Genomic DNA, 17,816 nt, shown 5'->3' on the forward strand with positions numbered 1-17,816 from the left:
TAGTTGCCCCTTCATTAGATTCCAAAGAGAAACAGCGATTGGTTCTTTTCGTGGTCTCGAAAGCTGGGTCTGGAAAGATTGCCTTGGTTTGGTTGTTTCAGGATAGCTTAGAAATCCCGGGTTAAACATGTTCCTAGAGCCAAGAAGAATGCCAGCTCTCCGTAGAGCAGGTAAGCAGTGCCCCAGGCCGCAGAGGGGGGCGACGGCCCCAGGGTCTCTAGTAGGTCCCAGGTAGGCTCTGCGCCGCTGCGAGCGCGTACAGGCAGCACGGACCTCGTCGAGCCTCCCGTCACCTGTCCCCTCTCGTGGTGAAGTCTGTGTGGCACCCACCTTTTAGTGTGTTTGGAACCCTCTACAGGTGCGTATCTTTATCCTGACAGAGTGAGCGTGCCGCCCCTCTTGTTCAAAGATGACCCATCCATCAGGATGAGCTTCCAGGGCGCAGACTGCTCACCATCCCCCCAGGTCCCCCTGCCGAGGTTCCCTGGCGAGGTCCCCTGCCCAGAGCACAGGCACAGGTCTCTGAGATGCCACCCATGCCTGTGGGTGACAGAAGGCCTCACGGGGATCCAGGCTCCGCCTTGATTAGCATCTGCCCTAGTCTTCACAGCCTCCCTCCATGGTTGCGGAACAAGGCCAACCACTTTCCAGACATGCAAACCTCATGCAAAGAAGTTAAGGGACTTGCCCCGGGTCACCCGGGGACTCGCTGTAACTGGAATGGCAGTCCCCACAGCTCTTTGATCAGGTTCCTAAGTGCCAAACTCCTGCCCGTTGATTGCTTCCAGTGTGCATGTAACCGACAAAACAATCTTCCATTCTTTTTTTTTTCTTTCTTTTAAGATTGTATTTATTTATTCATGAGAGAGGCAAAGACAGAGGCAGAGGGAGAAGCGGGCTCCGTGCAGGGAGCCCGATGTGGGATTCCATCCCGGGACCCCAGGATCACGCCCTGGGCTAAAGGTGTCCCAAGACTTTATTTTATTCATTTATTTATTTTTTAATATTGTATTTATTTATTCATGGGAGACCCAGAAGGAGAGGCAGAAACACAGGCAGAGGGAGAAGTAGGCTCCCTGTGGGGAGCCCGATGTGGGACTCGATCCCAGGACCCAGGGGTGACACCCTGAGCTGAAGGCAGACGCTCAACCGTTGAGCCCTCCAGGTGTCAACCTTCCATTCTTTCCCCTAGTGGTCTAAATAAGAAGGCCCCAAGGCGTGCACACGGGCTGCTGTCCTCCTCATTCAGAGATGGTGTTGGCAACGGTGACTTGCTGTCACTGCTCCCACGTGGCAGGAAAGATCGAATGACCGCCAGCAGCCCTTTACACCCCAGCCACTGGCTGTAGGCACTGTTGGCAGGGCCTTGCTTTTCTTGAGATGACTGTCTCTTAGAATTTGATTTTCTCTCCAGAGTGTCCCTACTCGGAACGACTCCGGGACAGGCTGTTTGCCAGCAGCCCTTGGCTGTGCCTTCATGTTAGAGACTCGTCATCACATGCAGTACATACATAGGAGAGAAGTGGAGACAGGATCTCTGTGAGTCTCATCGCCTTTACCTTCCTGGCCCAGCTCTGACGGGATCCACTGTCCTCTGTCCCAGGCCATTTGCTCAGATGTCTAATAAACGCAAATAACTTGGTGCCGCATCTGGAGTGAGGCCTGCCAGGCCACTTGACCACCTCCTCTACCCCCTTCACATTCCCTAAGTGTGCACACACCACTCCGGCTCCTGGGAGCATGACCCACAGCATGAAGCCACTCTGCCCCCTAATCCCAAGTACCTGTGAGGCTTATGTAACATCCAACTAGGCCACGTCGGATTTCGTGTTAAATACGTTTTGTTTGCTATGTTTACTTATGACTTCACTTCTGTTGTTCTTAACATTTCTCAGTTTATTATAGAAACTTTTTAAAAAGTCCTTTCTTAAAACCGATCACTTTGAGAACAGTGAGGACCAAGTCCAGGATGTCAGGAGACACGGTAGGCTTTGGTCAAAATGCCGTATTGTGTTTACATTTTAAAAGAAAAGATTAGTATCTATTTTACGAAATACTAAAATAGAGGTTGAAAGAGAATAGGCACTCCCCGCCCCCCCCCCCCCCCCACCCTCCAGTTAGAGCTGTGTTCCCAGGTGAATCTGTTTCTCCTGTTCAGGGAAATGAAAGTATTGTTTTAACTAAAAGGAAAAGCAGGTTAAATAATCCAAGCTATCAGACAGACAATTTAAAGACCAGTTTTTTTTTAATTAAAAAACATTGCAGAACTTGTATATGATTACGTTTATTATTGTCATTCATTTTCCTTTAATGAATGAAACTTACCAAGAACCAGCACATTCTCTTCCTCTCCCATCTTTCCTCCTTTTTATGGGAGAGACTAGCTTTTAGACTTCACAGTTCCAGTTCCCATCACCACCCATCCCACATTAGACAGGCATTATTTCTCTCAAAGTTGCCCTTATTCTGAATTTGTGTCAACTTCTTTATTCTTCCGACAAGCTGACCCTTCCTCAGAGCTTCTGTGTGGAGGTGAAGGGGGTTTGTTAAAGTCACCGCCGAATCTCGTGGAAGCAAGACTCCTACCAAGTCAGTGACTCCTTGGAGGGCTAGTGGACGAACGTCCCCGACCGAGGTGATTTGGGAACTTAACAAAACATCAAGGAAGAGGTTCCCGTCTGCCTTGTGTAGTGAGAGACAGATTGCTGCAATGTAAATTGGAACCAGGAGACCAGGTGAATTGTGGAGACTGGAAGCTCCCTGAGGGTAGGGCTGCTTTTTGGCTTTTTATCTCTAGTGCCTGAACGTGTTCTGCAGTCTTCCTGCTGACAGTTAACTTTATAGAAACACAATCCTGATGCCCTTAAATAATTTACCTCTGTCTTTGGCAAGCATTTTTGCTTCCAGATGGACATACTCTCATTCTCTGCTCAAGCCCATTATTATTACTTGAAAGTTTGAAAAACTCTGGCAAGGAGGCATGTTACAGTGCAATGGGGACCTTAATTTTCTAACATCTGCTGGAAGTTCATCCTGCTACAAGGAGGCCATCTGACATATTTTTGGCTTGCCTAACTGATGGTTTCATTGCTTAGAAATCAGAAGAAATACCAAGGAGGGCTGATGCTGGACTCGTAAGGAGGAAATGCTCACCAGCAGGGCAGTGATGGGAAATTGGGGCAGCAATGGCTTTGTCACCTTGGTATGTGTACCAGGCAATAAAACATGCATTAAATGTTGTCAGATGTATGTTCTGGCCTTTATGAAAGCAGATGTCAAGAAGTTCAGAGAAAATATCACCTGCGGGAGGAGACTCCAGAAGTTTCAAAACCTTTTTAAGGCTTATTCCTGTACACAAACTCCAGAGAAAAAGTAGTATAAGGTTGGCTTTTAGAGAGTTCTGTGTAAGGATATGGAATAGCTAACGGGTATGCAAGGCTTGCTTTGTGCTGGCCACGGTACTAAGTTCTTTACAACTCATGTAATTTTCAGAGTAACCCCATGAGAAAGCCCTCATTCCTTCTACAAATGAAGAAATCAAAGCACGAGGAGGAACTTGCTCAATCCCACCCAGCTAGTAAGTGGCTGGCATGGGATTTAGGCCCATCAGACTGGCTCCAGAGACTATAAACCACCACCTGAATGTCTCAAGAAGCCTGAACCCCCAAATGAACAGAGGCTTTTCAGAATAAAGTGAACAAAAGGACAGGTCCACTTGCTGATGAGGACACCATGGTGTTAATAGGTGGCTAGAAGACCAGGCTGCCCAGGACTTATTTAGTTTCTTTATTCTTCAAAAGGGGTGATCTCCAAACTGAAAACATTTCCGGGAGAGAAACAGAATCCACACAGACCCCGAAGACTGTAGTTCCTCTTGAGTCAACTCAAGTCTCCAGTGGCATGGAACACATTCCACTGTGCAAAACAGCTTGCAGGTGACACAGTGGGAATGCCAGTAGGAGCCTGTGAGATTCAGAAAATGAGAGATGAACAAGAGTTCTGGTATCATAAAAAGAAAAAAAAAATGGTTAGAGAAACAATAGACCAGTGAAGATATTAAAACCTTAAAAAACTAAAAAAAATTTTTTTTAAAAAGCTTAGAAAAAAGATAATTTTTTAGAAGGCAGGATGGGTTCACATAAACAAGGAATGTCAAGACCACTTAACATTTAATTGGCAGAGTTTCTTTTTTTTTTTTTTTTAAGATTTTATTTATTTATTCATGAGAGACACAGAGAGATCGAGAGGCAGAGACATAGGCTGTGGGACTCAATCCCAGGTCTCCAGGATCAGGCCCTGGGCAGGAGACCAGGTGAATTGAGAGTGGTGCTAAACCGCTGAACCACCCAGGAATCCCAAACGGCAGAGTTTCTAAACTACTAAACTACAGGATTGTAATTGTGACATTATCATTGTCACCAACAATGTCATTCCTGGCTAAAGAGTACTGAGCAATCTCCACATGCCAGGTGTGGCCTAAAGCAGTCAGCATGTGTTTTCTCATTTATTGCTCAGAACCAACCACCCCATGTCCGAGTAGTGACCTTTATTAATCTTAACACATTGAACAAAACTCAGCCTGTGGACAAAAATAAAATGAAGTAGTTGTTCATATGATCAGAGGATGTAGAACTGATTCCTTGACATGAAAAAGGTGTAAGTATATGTCAACACAGCCGTGTGGGACAACTATACTTAAAATATGTGACAGTCTGTGCTTGCTTCTATACAGTTTAATATTTGCATCAATTACTCAGGTAAAGGAATGAAAGATTTCTCAGAGGCTGTAGTATAGGTAGGGATGGATAATACTAGACATAGAACCAAGAGTGAAAGAGCCCGAGAAACTAGAATAAGAGTGAAAGCAATAAACTGGAAACAAAAAGCACTACGGTTTAGGATTTGTTTTTTGTTTTTTTGATTTTTGTTTTTTAAAGTTTGGGGAGATCCAGAATTACTAAATCTCATTGTTGAAAGGAATTCTTGGCTATCTAGCTCACCGAAGCAGTCTCATTACATCTCTAGTTCCATGTTTCTAGTTCTGCATGGTATGGCATGGGAAATGAAATCAATTTAGTGGATAAAGGGCAGCATTTTTAAAAAGTAAAATAGAAAAAAATCAAAGTGTGCCACTTATAGTAATTATCGGTTTTATTGTGTTAGCTTTTGTTTCCATTTTATTCTTGGTTCTGTGTGTCCTTGGTGGGGATATAAGTTTATTTCCTTCTATAGATTGTGGTCAAAAAATTTGAAAACCACTGCTTTGGCCAGTTCTTAAATACCTTTCTTTCATTACTTCATTAAAATACACTATCTAGGGGCACCTGGGTGGCTTAGGGGTTAAGCATCTCCCTTCGGCTCAGGGCGTGACCCCGGGGTCCTGGGATGGAGTCCCACATCGGGCTCCCCGTGGGGACCCTGCTTCTCCCTCTGCCTGTGTCTCTGCCTCTCTCTGTGTGTCTCTCATGAATAAATAAAATCTTTAAAAATAAAATAAAATGCATGATCTGTGGGGAAATATAAAGATTTATATTTTGTACGGATATGACTCCTAGGAAAATTTTATCCATGTAATAATGAATTTATGTATGTCTCACTGTAACTTGAACACACTGGTTGTGTCTCAGCCCTGCCACATACTGGTCACATGATGTTGCTCTCAATCATTTTACATTTTTGATCCCAAATATCCTAATCTATAAAAATGGAAATATTACTAATAACAAAGCAATAATACATTTTAAAAATATTTGTATTTATTATTTGAGAGAGAGAAAGATAGTGAGAGAGAGAGAGAGAGGGAGGGAGCACGAGGAGGAGGCAGAGGGAGAAGCAGGTTCCCCACAGAGCAGGGAGCCCGACGCGGGGCTCAATCCCAGAACCCTGGGATCATGACCTTAACCAAAGGCACTTAACCCACTCAGCCACTCAGGCACTCCTCAATAATACTTTTCAAACCCAATATGATGGTAATTTTTTTTTTTTAAAGGGAAGGCCATTTAAAAACTGAAAATTTTACAAATGCAGTTCTCCCTTCTATCCCTTAAATTCACCTTGGACAAACCTACTCTCTTCTTGTCAACTTTTCAGCTTTAAAGACAGTTTTCAGGACCCTCTCCCCTAGAGGTGAAGCTCCCTGTATGCCGAGCCACTCTTCGGAAATGCACGGTTCAGAGTCTACAAACCACTCTGGTCACTCGCCTCCAAATGCACTCCAGTTTGTGAATGTTTATTCTGCTTTATTTAATTTTCTCCTGTATACTCATTTTAAAGTGAGCATGCAACATGAAAAATGACATGCAAATAATGAAAATAGCTGTGTTTGGTGCAGGAGCTTATTGATGATTACCTTGCTGTTTCCAAACTTGTTTTTTAATACTGCGATATACTCATCCTCCATAAAAGTAAACCAGGGTGCCCAGAATCTAATTCCAAATGTGGAATAAAACTTCAGAATATAATGGACCGATTGTGTCCCTTGTTCAGGAGACAAAATCGCACTAAAATTGTTGTTGGTGTTTTATTTTTTAGTGATATTTTCAGCTTAAAGCTCTAAAGTGTTTGTTTTTGTTTTGTTTTTGTAATGCCTGCTGGTGAGCTATAGCTCCTCACCTTGGGCTTATGCCATGGGTTTATTTCCGACCTAAGAGAAACACTTAACATTTGTCCCTGTTTAATTTCATCTTGTTAGATTCAGCTCATTGCTCTAGCCTGTCAAGATCGTTTTTCATCGTTATTTGGTCATGCAGTCGTCTGCCTGCCCCTCCCCGTGGTGGGGCACCCACAGGCCGGAGTCCCGGGCCTGCTGCACCTCCCTCCCGCAGCCCCAGGGAAAAGGAGCCCCAAGAACCACCCCCACCCATCACAGGGGATGTGATGGGGCGGACAGTGAGTGTCCTTTGTGGGAAGTCATTCAGCCAGTTTACAATTCTTCTTCTTCTTGTATTATTTTAGCCCATTCTTTTCTCCTATGGTCTATACAGATAAGAAGCAGACAACTGGTTATGTTTACCTCTTTCACTTAGTTGCTAGGAAGCTCAGACTGAGCCAATTATCAATTCTTAAAAAAAATTTTTTTTTAGTTTATTTATTCATAAGATACAGAGAGAGGCAGAGGGAGAAGCAGGCTCCATGCAGGGAGCCCGACACGGGACTCGATCCCTGGTCTCCAGGATCACGCCCTGGGCCAAAGGCTGCGCTAAACCACTGAGCCACCCAGGGATCCCTGCCAATCATCCATTCTTAGTGGGTTGAAAACATTCAAAAACCCAGAGAAGGGGACACCTGAGCCTTCTGCTCAGGGCATGTTCCTGGAGTCCCTGGATCGAGTCCCATGTCGGGCTCCCTGCATGGAGCCTGCTTCTCCCTCTGCCTGTGTCTCTGCCTCTCTCTCTCTCTCTCTCTGTGTGTGTGTGTGTGTCTCTCAGGAATAAATAAGTAAAATCTTTAAAAAAAAAAAACCCAAAAAACAAAAATCCAGAGAAATAAGATAATAACACATGTGGTAAAAACAAAACAAAACAAAACAAAAAAACCTTTTTTAAATGGTGTGTTTATATATCATGTAATATATGTAGTTTTAAAGAATTTGGCTACATAGAGTAAATCCTACACGAGACTGTTCTGTATGTTGTATATTTCAAACTGTCATTTCTATACACGTGACATAGGAAAGCAAAACATACTAAGGGACTGCCATATTTGAATTTTGCTTACCTTTAAACTATGTTCAAATACTTAATATTTTCTGCTTAACTATAGGTCCCTCAGGAATACATGTGTGAATCTGGTTTTGGGAGGGAACTACTGATACTTTTGTGGCAGGAATAACAGTGATGCTAACAAAAATATCACTGTTACTCCAAATCATGAGGTAGGCAAATACCACGGCCTGAGGTAGAGCAATGCAATAGAATTAAGTGGTATTTATGGCTCGGCCTACAGTAGGTCTTTCCTTAAATTTTTTTCTTTTAATGAAAAAGCAATTTTTTTTTTCAGAGCAGTGGGGAGGGGCAGACAAAAAGTGAGAAAGAGACTCTTAAGTAGGTTCCATACCCAGCATGGAGCCCAATGCTGGGCTCGATCCCACAACCCTGAGATCATGACTCAAGCTAAAATCAAGAGCCGGATGCTTCACCCACTGAGCCAACTTGGGATCTCTCCTTAAACTTTTAATGGTGTTGTTGTTGCCTCGTGAAGTTTGCTGACCTCACTGCAGCATTGTTGTGTGAAGGAAGAAGGAGGCAGTGGTCCAGGAATTGGGAAGTCTGCTACTTCTCTCCTGCTTTCCTACACTGCCCTATGGTTGGAGGTAAATGAGTACAGTTCTCTGCGGTGTCTCAAACTCACGAAGATGGGGGCCAGCTTCACAGGTTAGAGGGGTGTGTGGAGGACCTCAGTAATTCTGTAGGGACTTGGCTCAAATCCAGCAGTAAGTATGGCTGCAGTATTGAGGGGCCCAGAGGATGATTTCTATGCTGTTTACCAGGGCCAGTGCATGAGGCCTGTCGGTTTTAGGTGTCTGTTTAATAGAGCAAAGAGCTGTGGTAACTGGTAACAGAATGCGACAGAGCTCCAGGTGGTGACGGGGGAAGGCAGACCAGCTCTGGAGTTGAGGGTCGTAAAACAGAAGAAGGAATTTGTCCTGCAGACATGGTCTATAACAGAATCATTTTTGGAGTTTGCTCTTTGGAGCTGCCTTGAAAAATGTCTAAAAAGTTGGGGAAAAAAATAAAAATTTTGATGAAGGCTTTCACATTCGAAGATCTTGGTATTCTCCATCGACAACAGGCTGGGGGTTGATGTGGCTAACCAAATTTGTTTCCTTCTGACGCAGAAATGATAAGAGGTTTGGGTTTGGCTTCCATAAAGGAGAATAAGCTCTGTTCGTCTATGACTGCTTCCGTGCTGGGAGATGAAAGGGCTCGTGGAGAGTGACAAAATGAACAATGGTGTTTAGGTATTGAGACAGAATGCTATGCTTTTGATTTTATTTTTTCTTATGCTCTTTATTTTAAAAAGAGAGAGGGAAAGGAGAAAAATATAGCCTTAGAATTTTTAAAAAGATTTTATTTATTTATTTATGAGTGAGAATGAGAGATGGAGCACGAGCAGGGGGAGGGAGAGGGGGACCCCATGCTGAGTGTACAGCGCCACACCACCCCTGGGGCTCTATCCCAGGATGCTGAGACTCAAAACCTGAGCTGAAACCAAGAGTCAGATGCTTAACCAATGAACCACCCGGGCGCCCTATCCTTTAAAATTGTAAGGATACAAATTGTATCCTTACAATTTTAAAACGTTCCTTAATTGGAGAAAATCTGCTATAGTCAGAAGAAGGGAGAAACACCTGGCAGATTTCAACATGGAAGACCCATGAAGTCCAGACCCACTGCATGGCTTTTTCTTGCATGCCTTGGAAAGTGGTTTGCCTTCTATGGTAGGTTTGCAGGGTCAAAATGCAAGATCTTCAGGGAGGAGATCTAACTAGGTTTTTTACTCATCCAAAGTGGCCTTCCAAACCTTGGTGCCAGAAATAGGAAACTGAAGTCTTGCTCCCTTCATTTGCCCTCTGATCTAGCACAAGCCACTCCTTCCATATGCTTTGGGTTTTCTTAAACGTTTGATGGCAAGTGTCATAGCCCAGGGGTTAGGAGCACAGGCTCCAGAGCTCCTCCGCAGTGATGTACAATTTAGCTCTTCCACTTATTAGCACTGTCACTTCAGGCAGGTTATTTAAGGCTTTCTATGCCTCATCTGTAAAGTGGGGAGGGTATTAGCACATATTTTATAGGGTCATTGGGAGGATTAGAAGAGTTTGTGCAAGTGTTCGATGTGTCCCTGACATGTAATAAGAGCTCAATAAACGGGAGCTGCTCTTCCTACTTCCCTGGAAAAATTGGAAGAAGGATGATTAAAATAAAGGATATACTAAATTATTTAAGAGATGACTTATGGTTAGCATGGTATTGTGCTATGGGTGGGAGCTAGGTAATTTTAAGATGATTCCGACCTTCCAGGGGTTTAGAACTAAGTTGATATGAATGAGAGCACCACAAAGTCCACGTGCCCACGAGGATAAACAGTGCATATAGCATAGGATCCTAAAAAAGATGCTACAAAACCATGTATATGTAGAAATCCCTGGAATTATTTCAACATTGAGCTTCGAGGCTAATTTTTGGCATCCAATCACAAGATGCGAATGTTTGGGTTTCTTGAAAGGGAAGAGGAAATTCTGAAGCCTCGATACTCATTTTCTATACTGCCGTAACAATACATGATCCTCTCTCCCCTAAACATTTATCCCATTGTTTTGTGATTATCTGCTGATGCATTAGTCTCCATCGTCAGCCTTGGAGGGGCAGACACTGTGTTCCTCATCTTCAGATCCCCAGCCCTGGGCACGTGGCCTGCACTTGGCAGGCGTTTACTTAGAGACTGGCTGAAGGAGTAACTGAGTGCTGAGGGCGTTGTCGGCATATCTAAAATTGAATGCCACCAACTTCCCTATTTTGGATGTAGTTATATTATTCGCTCGGGCTTTCTAAATACCGATTTTTAAAACCACTTTGGCCACCTTACAAACAATCTCTAAATCTTACTGAGTCTTCCTTTTACCTCCATTTACTCCCATCAACAGCCCTGTCACCATCACCCGTATGTCAGATGCACCCTATTTTATTTCTGGATAATTATTGCCAATGCCATCAGCCCCTTCCACTGTCACGCCTTTCTTCAAGCCATCCTTCCTGTTTTGAATGTTCTCTTACCCCTCTCTCTCTATCCAAACCCCACCTCACCCCTAAGGTCAACTCTTTTCTTGCCTCTAGTTGAAATATCCCTCTCTGCTCTAAATCCTGTCTCCTTTCCAGACAATGGCTTGCATTTACTGCTGTGCATCCCTGTGCTAGCCTATCTAGTCTTGATGACATTCTTCTGAAGAATCTAATAGTCACCCCATTTTACAGATGGGAAAAATGAAGCTCACCAACATTATTCACCTATCTAAGGTTACAAAACTAATTTGCTCTCTGACTTCAGAGCTCTCTCTTTTCCATCTTACTACCACGCCCCCAGCAACAACACATCAGCTTCCAGAGGAGAGATCCTGCTGATATTTTGTTGCATCAGCAGATGCCTTAGATGTTTGCAAATAATCAGCATTCAAATAGTGATTAGTTTTAATGTCCTCTGTATTGTTCTTTAACCGGGAGAATGGAGGAGAGGATAACTGGGTAGAAGAAGAGCACTAAATCAACCTTTTTTCTTCCTTCCTTCCTTCCTTTCTTCTTTCTTTCTTTCTTTCTTTCTTTCTTTCTTTCTTTCTTTCTTTCTTTCTTTCTTTCTTTCTTCTTTCTTTCTTTCTTTCTTTTCTTTCTTTCTTTCTTCTTTCTTTCCTTCCTTCCTTCCTTCCTTCCTTCCTTCCTTCCTTCCTTCCTTCCTTCCTTCCTTCCTCCCTTTCTTTATTTCTTTCTTGGAAGAAAGTTCACTATATCCTGAAGAATGAAACAAAAGTCACCAAGCTTGCTAAATGTACAGAATGCCCATTGATTGCCCATTTTTAAGTAAATTAAAGCTGGGTTTGAAGAAAATGGATACTGTTTCTCTTTTCTTTTTTTTTAATTTTTATTTATTTATGATAGTCACAGAGAGAGAGAGAGAGAGAGAGGCAGAGACACAGGCAGAGGGAGAAGCAGGCCGACATGGGACTCGATCTTGGGTCTCCAGGATTACGCCCTGGGCCAAAGGCAGGCGCTAAACCGTTGAGCCACCCAGGGATCCCCTGTTTCTCTTTTCTTACACACATTGTCCTAGCACTCCAGAAACCTGTATGCTTTAGGGAAAAAAAAAAAAATATTTTGGTAAATTCCAGAATGCTCACTACAATAAGGATCCTAGAATAGCCAATGTCTATGTAAAAACATTCTTCAAATTCAATGGCAATTTATGACCGAGGCATGAAAAAAGGGAAAAAGGTTGATAATGAGTCACCAAAGGCACATGTGCTCTTTCCAGAGACTGAGCATGAAGAAAATGTCCATGTGTTTATTGGAATTATGGTCCCAGAGGTGGAACTGGCACTGTGAGCTCTGTCGCCCTATTGGTCCTTCCTTTTTGAGGTTTCAATGGGCATTTGCAAAAACCTTTTCTTTTTTTTAAGATTTTATTTATTTATTCCATGAGACACAGAGACACAGGCAGAGGAAGAGACAGGCTCCCCGCGGGGGGCCCGATGGCGGCCTCATTGGGATCACACCCTGAGCCAAGGCAGATGCTCCCACTGAGCCCCCCAGGAATCCCTGAAAAAACTTTTTTTAAGGCTGGCTCCTAGGGTTGTCGTGAGTCAGGGTGGTGTCAGTGCCGGCAATATTTATATGCCACTCTGTAATTACGTGCCATATCCATGTCATCTCGAGATGCTTTGCAGTCTAACTCTTTCTTCTACCTTTATGACTCAAAACTTTAAAAATATGTATAATTCTCAAGCTGGAAGAAATCTAAGAGATTATTTAATCCAAACCTTTTATTTTACACCCGAGGTAACCCAAGGAAGTTAAATGATTTGCAGAAGGACGCAGAGCTTCTCATTTATAACCGGAAAACCCACCACCAGATTTTCCTGTGATTCCTATTGTAACTATCCTCGTCAGGGCCATGGGCTGTCAACGTGGTGATTCAGTTACGTTAACATGTCAAGTCCCACTACACTGCCAGTGTGAGATGGCTCAAGCAGATTCAAGCAAAAACAGCATTTTCTCACTTTCTTGGTGCACACAGCTTGGCCTTCTTCACTTTGGAACAGGATTGGGGCCAGAGGAGCCTGCAATGCTCTTGGCCTTGCTCTGGCTTTGTCCTTGCCCCCCTCTCGCTCGTCCCAGTCGCGCTCACCCGTGGGGGCCACACGGCCAGGGGCCTCTGCTCTCTGGGCACAGGCCGCCTTATCTCTGCAGCTCAGCCAGCCTGGTCGTTCCCTGAACGAAATGTGTTTTGAGCCCTTCCCACGCGAAGGGCTAACCGCTTATTATTTATTACCTCAGTGAAACTTCAGAGGAACTCTGGGATACAGGGGCAAAAATTATGGTTATCTCTTTTTTTTAGATGAGGTCACAAAGGCAGCAGGTGGCAACCCTGTAGCAAGGAACCCCGTCTATCACAGCCTGAAAGCTGTGCGATCTTTGGCAAGTTGGGCAAATGCTGTGACTCAGTTTCCTCATCTCTAAAATGGGGTGAAAATAAGTTGGACCTCATAGTGTTGCTGTGGGTACTGACGAGGTAATTAACCTACTGGTTTCCCACACCAGTGCCTGTACTACGGAGTCACCGTGTAAATGTGTCACTATTGGCAGGTAGTGTCTTCTCCCCCCAGCCTCGCTGCCTCTGTTTACATCCTGCGCACGGTGTGACACGGCCCGGCCCCGCATCATGACCTCTTGGCTCAGCCACCTTCCTTGGTTTAAACCTGTGCTGCCCGATGCGGTAGCAACTTAGCCCCTCTGAGCTGTAAACGTGGCTCGTCTGCTGAGAGGCGCTGCCAGTGCGACATACACTCTGGGTCCCGAAGGCTTCCTGCGCAGAGAATGCAAGAGATCTTGATAATACTTTTTTGTGTGATTGCCCATGAAACGATAATGCTTGCAATATACTGAGTTAGATCCATGTGTTATTAGAATAAGTTGTACCTGTTTCTTTACTTTAAAAAAATAGGACAACGAGTGGCCCCTGGGTGGCTCAGTGGTTAAACCTCTGCCTCAACTCAGGTCATGATCCTGGGGTCCTGGGATTGGGTCCCACATTGGGCTCCCTGCATGGAGCCTGCTTCTCCTTCTGCCTGTGCCTCTGCCTCTGCCTCTGTGTGTGTGTGTGTGTGTGTCTCATGAATAAATAAATAAAATCTTAAAAAAATAAAAATAAAACTATGACAACTAGAAGAATCCAAATGACCTACGTGGCTTGCATTGTATTTCTATTGGCCAGTGCTGGGACAGAGAAACCCTCTGTGTTCTCTGTCAGAGTCCCAGGAGAGGATGTGGCCTGGCCCTGCCTGAGGAGGAGCTCCCTCACGATCAGGGCACTGCTCTGGTACAGTCGGCCCTGTGGGGGGACCGGCTCAGGCCTGCTGCTGGCTCAGAGGAGGCTGGGGGTGTGACAGGCCATGGGGCCATGTCTAGGGCAAAATGCTTCCTGGTATCCAAGGAGAAGTATGACGTGGGTGAGTGGCGGGACTTTTGCGCAGCAGGGAGCTGTGCCCCACTTGTGGCAGCGGCAGGGAGCTGTGCCGGAGCCTCAGAGAGGGAGGCCTCGCTGGGCCTCTGGGCAGGAGGCCCCAGCCTGGCTGGAGGGCTGAAGACTCGAAGTCAGCCTGGAAGCATCTGAGCAAACAGCTTTTAAGCAGCCACATAAGGTTGGAAAATTAGGATAATAGCATTGGAAGGCCCTCTCATTTCCGAGCCACCCCAACCCAGATTCCTTTATTACTTAGCAGGAGATGGAGATTTCCTGTTCCTGGTCGGACAGAGGCGTAGAGGAGCCAGGTTTCATCAGCTTGATTTCATTCTGCTCGGGGAATACTGGAGTCCTAGGCCAGGAAGGCTCAACCTCCTCTGGTGGTTTCAGGGCACATCACCTCATGGCTACTTGCCATCATAGGCCAAGCAAATTGGCTCCAAAACAAAGCTTACAGCAGTAAGACTGTCGTCTCTATGTGAGTGCTTTCCTCGGTAAGTCGTTCACCTCATCAAGATTTTTGGAGTGGAGACTACGCCTAATGGTCAGGCCACAGCTCTCCCTGCATTCACCCCACACTGTCCATGCTGGAATTCTCTCTGGGCACCCTGCATTCTGTTCTTGTCTGTCTCCAAGTCTATCTCCAGATGATTCTCCTGACTCCATCCCCCCTCCATCACCACTCACCCCCTCATCTCCTACTGGCCTACACAGCCCCTCATCTCTGGCGCTGGCCCTCCATCCGTCTCCAGAACTGCCTTCATGGAATCCCAGCTGCGTGTCTTGCTGCTCTACTGCTTGAGCGGCCACAGTAACTCCTTTCTTTCCCACTGGATGTGGTTCGACCTCCTCACTATGATACGCAAATCCCTTCAGACTTTGGTTGCTTTCCTCCTGCCTTGCAATCTTCTCTTTCAAGCATACCAGGCCCTGTTCAGGACTCCACGGTCAAGTTTTAAAGGTGGAAAAATGAAAACAAACAAGGAAACACACAAGAAGCCCCTCACACGAGTTCTAATAAAGGAGAAGGCCACAGAGGAGTTTCAGGAATGAAATTCAGTTTTGGCTTGCCCTGCCACCTGTTCCAAGTCCAGCTTTTCTTAACCTTTTGGCTCAAATGATCTGTGTTCCTTGAAAAGTCCAGATCCTCAAGGTAGCTGATGGGTTGCTGCCCAGTCAATGGATCACCTAGTCTTGGTAAAGTGATCATCTCTGATTTATCAGTCAGGTGAGATGGGAGGTTGTCACACTGTGGGGGCTCTTCCAAGGGCTGACACCTGGGCAGATTCTCCAGAGCAATACTTCCAGGCTTGGGATCCCTGGGTGGCTCAGCGGTTTAATGCCTGCCTTTGGCCCAGGGCGCGATCCTGGAGACCCGGGATCGAGTCCCACATCGGGCTCCCTGCATGGAGCCTGCTTCTCCCTCTGCCTATGTCTCTGCCGCCCCCCCCCCCCCCCGTGTGTGTGTGTGCGACTATCATAAATAAATAAAAATTAAAAAAAAAAACTTTATAAAAAAAAATACTTCCAGGCTTTAATGTGCTTGAAAGTCATCTGGGGAGCTTGTTAAAAAGCAGAAACGGGGGTGCCTGGGTGGCTCAGTTGGTTGGGCATCTGCCTTCGGCTCAGGTCATGATCCCGGGGTCCTGGGATGGAGCCCCACATCAGGGTCCCTACTCAGCAGGGAGTCTGCTTCTCCCTCTCCCTCGGCCTCCTCCTGCCCCCATCACTCCCCTCTTATGATCTCTGCTCTTTCTCTCAAATAAATAAACAAAATCTTTATTTAAAAAAAAAAAAAAAGCAGAAATGAACTCAGTGGATCTGCAGGCTGCAGGGAGGGCCTGAAAGTCTGCACTTCTAACCAGCTCCTGGGGGATGTTGATGCTGCCGGTCCAAGGACCATACTCTGAACAGGAAGACTCTCCAGGGGACTGTAGCCAGGACATGGAGTAAAGAGTATTCAATGCATTCCTCTCATTCTAGAATGCTCCCCAGTGTTTACTGCCATGAAAAATTCTCCTCAGTGTTTAAGGTACAGTTCAAATGTAACTTCGGTGAGGGATTTGGGGCTCTCATGGAGTTAATCTCATGTAACTCCTTTATGATAACCCACTGGTCATTTGCCTAATAGCTACTTCTGTGTATCTGTCCCCTCCATTTTTTGTTTATTCTACTTATTTATATACGGCGTTTATTGATGTACAGCTTCGATGTGTGGTCTGAGTTTGAACAAGAATGCACAGTTGTGTAACTGCCACCCCAATAGATCCGGAACAGTTGCATCCCCTCCCCGCCCCACCAAATTCCCTCGTGCTACCCTTTGCAGTTCGCCCTCCCCACAACCTCAGCCCCTGGCAACCACTGACCTGTTTCCATTTCTATACTTTTGTCTTTTTCAGAATGTTATATTAATAGAATCATATACCATGGCACTGTTTGAGCCTCCTCTATTTTGCTGTATTTATGGATCTGAGATAGGATCTAATTCATCTGGAGAGGGGTCCAGGAATTTACAGTTCTATCAGCTTCCAGATGATGCTGATGGTGTGTTCTGGGAACCCCACCTTGAGAACCGCCAATCTCCAGGCCCCGTGCTATTATCAAGTGTCTTGGGTGATTCTCATATGCCTGCAATTTTGTGAATTCCAGCTTCGGTACCAATGAAAGAGGAGGGAAGGGGCTTGTGTAGCTTTTTTTATAACAAACATTGCTCTCTGGCCATGGCATTTAATACCACGGCACCAGGGATCACTTCTTCAGTTCCCATCGATTCAAGAAGCAGAGAACAAGGAAATGTGTTCGATTCAGGCATTCTCCCCTTGGGAGGGAAACCAAGATGAAGGCACCCGGCTCCTGCCGAGGATGCCAATGCCAGCCATGGGCAACACCAGTTCTGGTTCCCTCTAGTTCTTCACACAGGCTTGAACAGTGTTGGTGTGGAAACCGTGTGTGAATACATGTACGTGGCCCTAGAGAAAACCGATGTGATTAAGGCTGGATCTGGACTTTGAGGGACGGCTCCTGTGGCTGCTGGGGATTAGCAGTAACAGCTGCTGTCCTGCTCATTAGAGGAGAAACAGAAGAGAGAAGAAAAGACTTGTTTTAAAGATGTGTCTCTGCAACCCTGAGCGGGGGAGCCAGTCCACCCAGCCTGAAGGAAAGTGTGTCCCTCGGTGAGTGGGTGTTTTCCTGGGTTCAAGTAGACAGGGGCTAGTGAGAAAGCAGAAACCTCAAGACTTAAAGAGGGGAGGGTGGTATTTGAGGCTGTGACCTAGTCTGTGGGGCATGGCCCTTACCTCCTTCTGTAGGCTTTGGTGTTTGATCTGATCTGGGGAGAGGAGACCACCTTCTGCCATCAAACAAAGGCTCAAAGGACATCTTCTTGTAGTGCTTCTGGAAGAAAATGGGAAAGCCCTGGGTCCCCTCAACTGAGAATGTGCTTTAACAGCTCATTGTTCATGATCTCCTAATGTGCCTGGGAAACTGTAAGAATGGTCCCTGTGGTGCAGAAGTTTTTGACTTTTTTTTTTCCCCTCACAGAAAGCAAACTTAGCAGAGAAAGTTCTCGTCTGAAGGACTCTTAAGTCCAA

The 17,816-nt window shown here is 45.4% G+C and overlaps 1 protein-coding gene across 1 annotated transcript in view; it reads left to right on the forward strand.

The window, feature by feature from the left end:
- The first annotated feature begins 8,353 nt into the window (after positions 1-8,353).
- REELD1 (reeler domain containing 1) overlaps positions 8,354-17,816 on the forward strand; it is a 21,896-nt gene continuing 12,433 nt past the window's right edge. Inside the window, 3 exon segments of the mRNA XM_025439075.2 lie at positions 8,354-8,372; positions 13,102-13,181; positions 14,014-14,212. Coding sequence (XP_025294860.2) covers positions 8,354-8,372; positions 13,102-13,181; positions 14,014-14,212 — 298 coding nt within the window.

Source organism: Canis lupus, chromosome 15 (assembly GCF_003254725.2).
Source record: "Canis lupus dingo isolate Sandy chromosome 15, ASM325472v2, whole genome shotgun sequence".
NCBI lineage: Eukaryota > Metazoa > Chordata > Mammalia > Carnivora > Canidae > Canis > Canis lupus.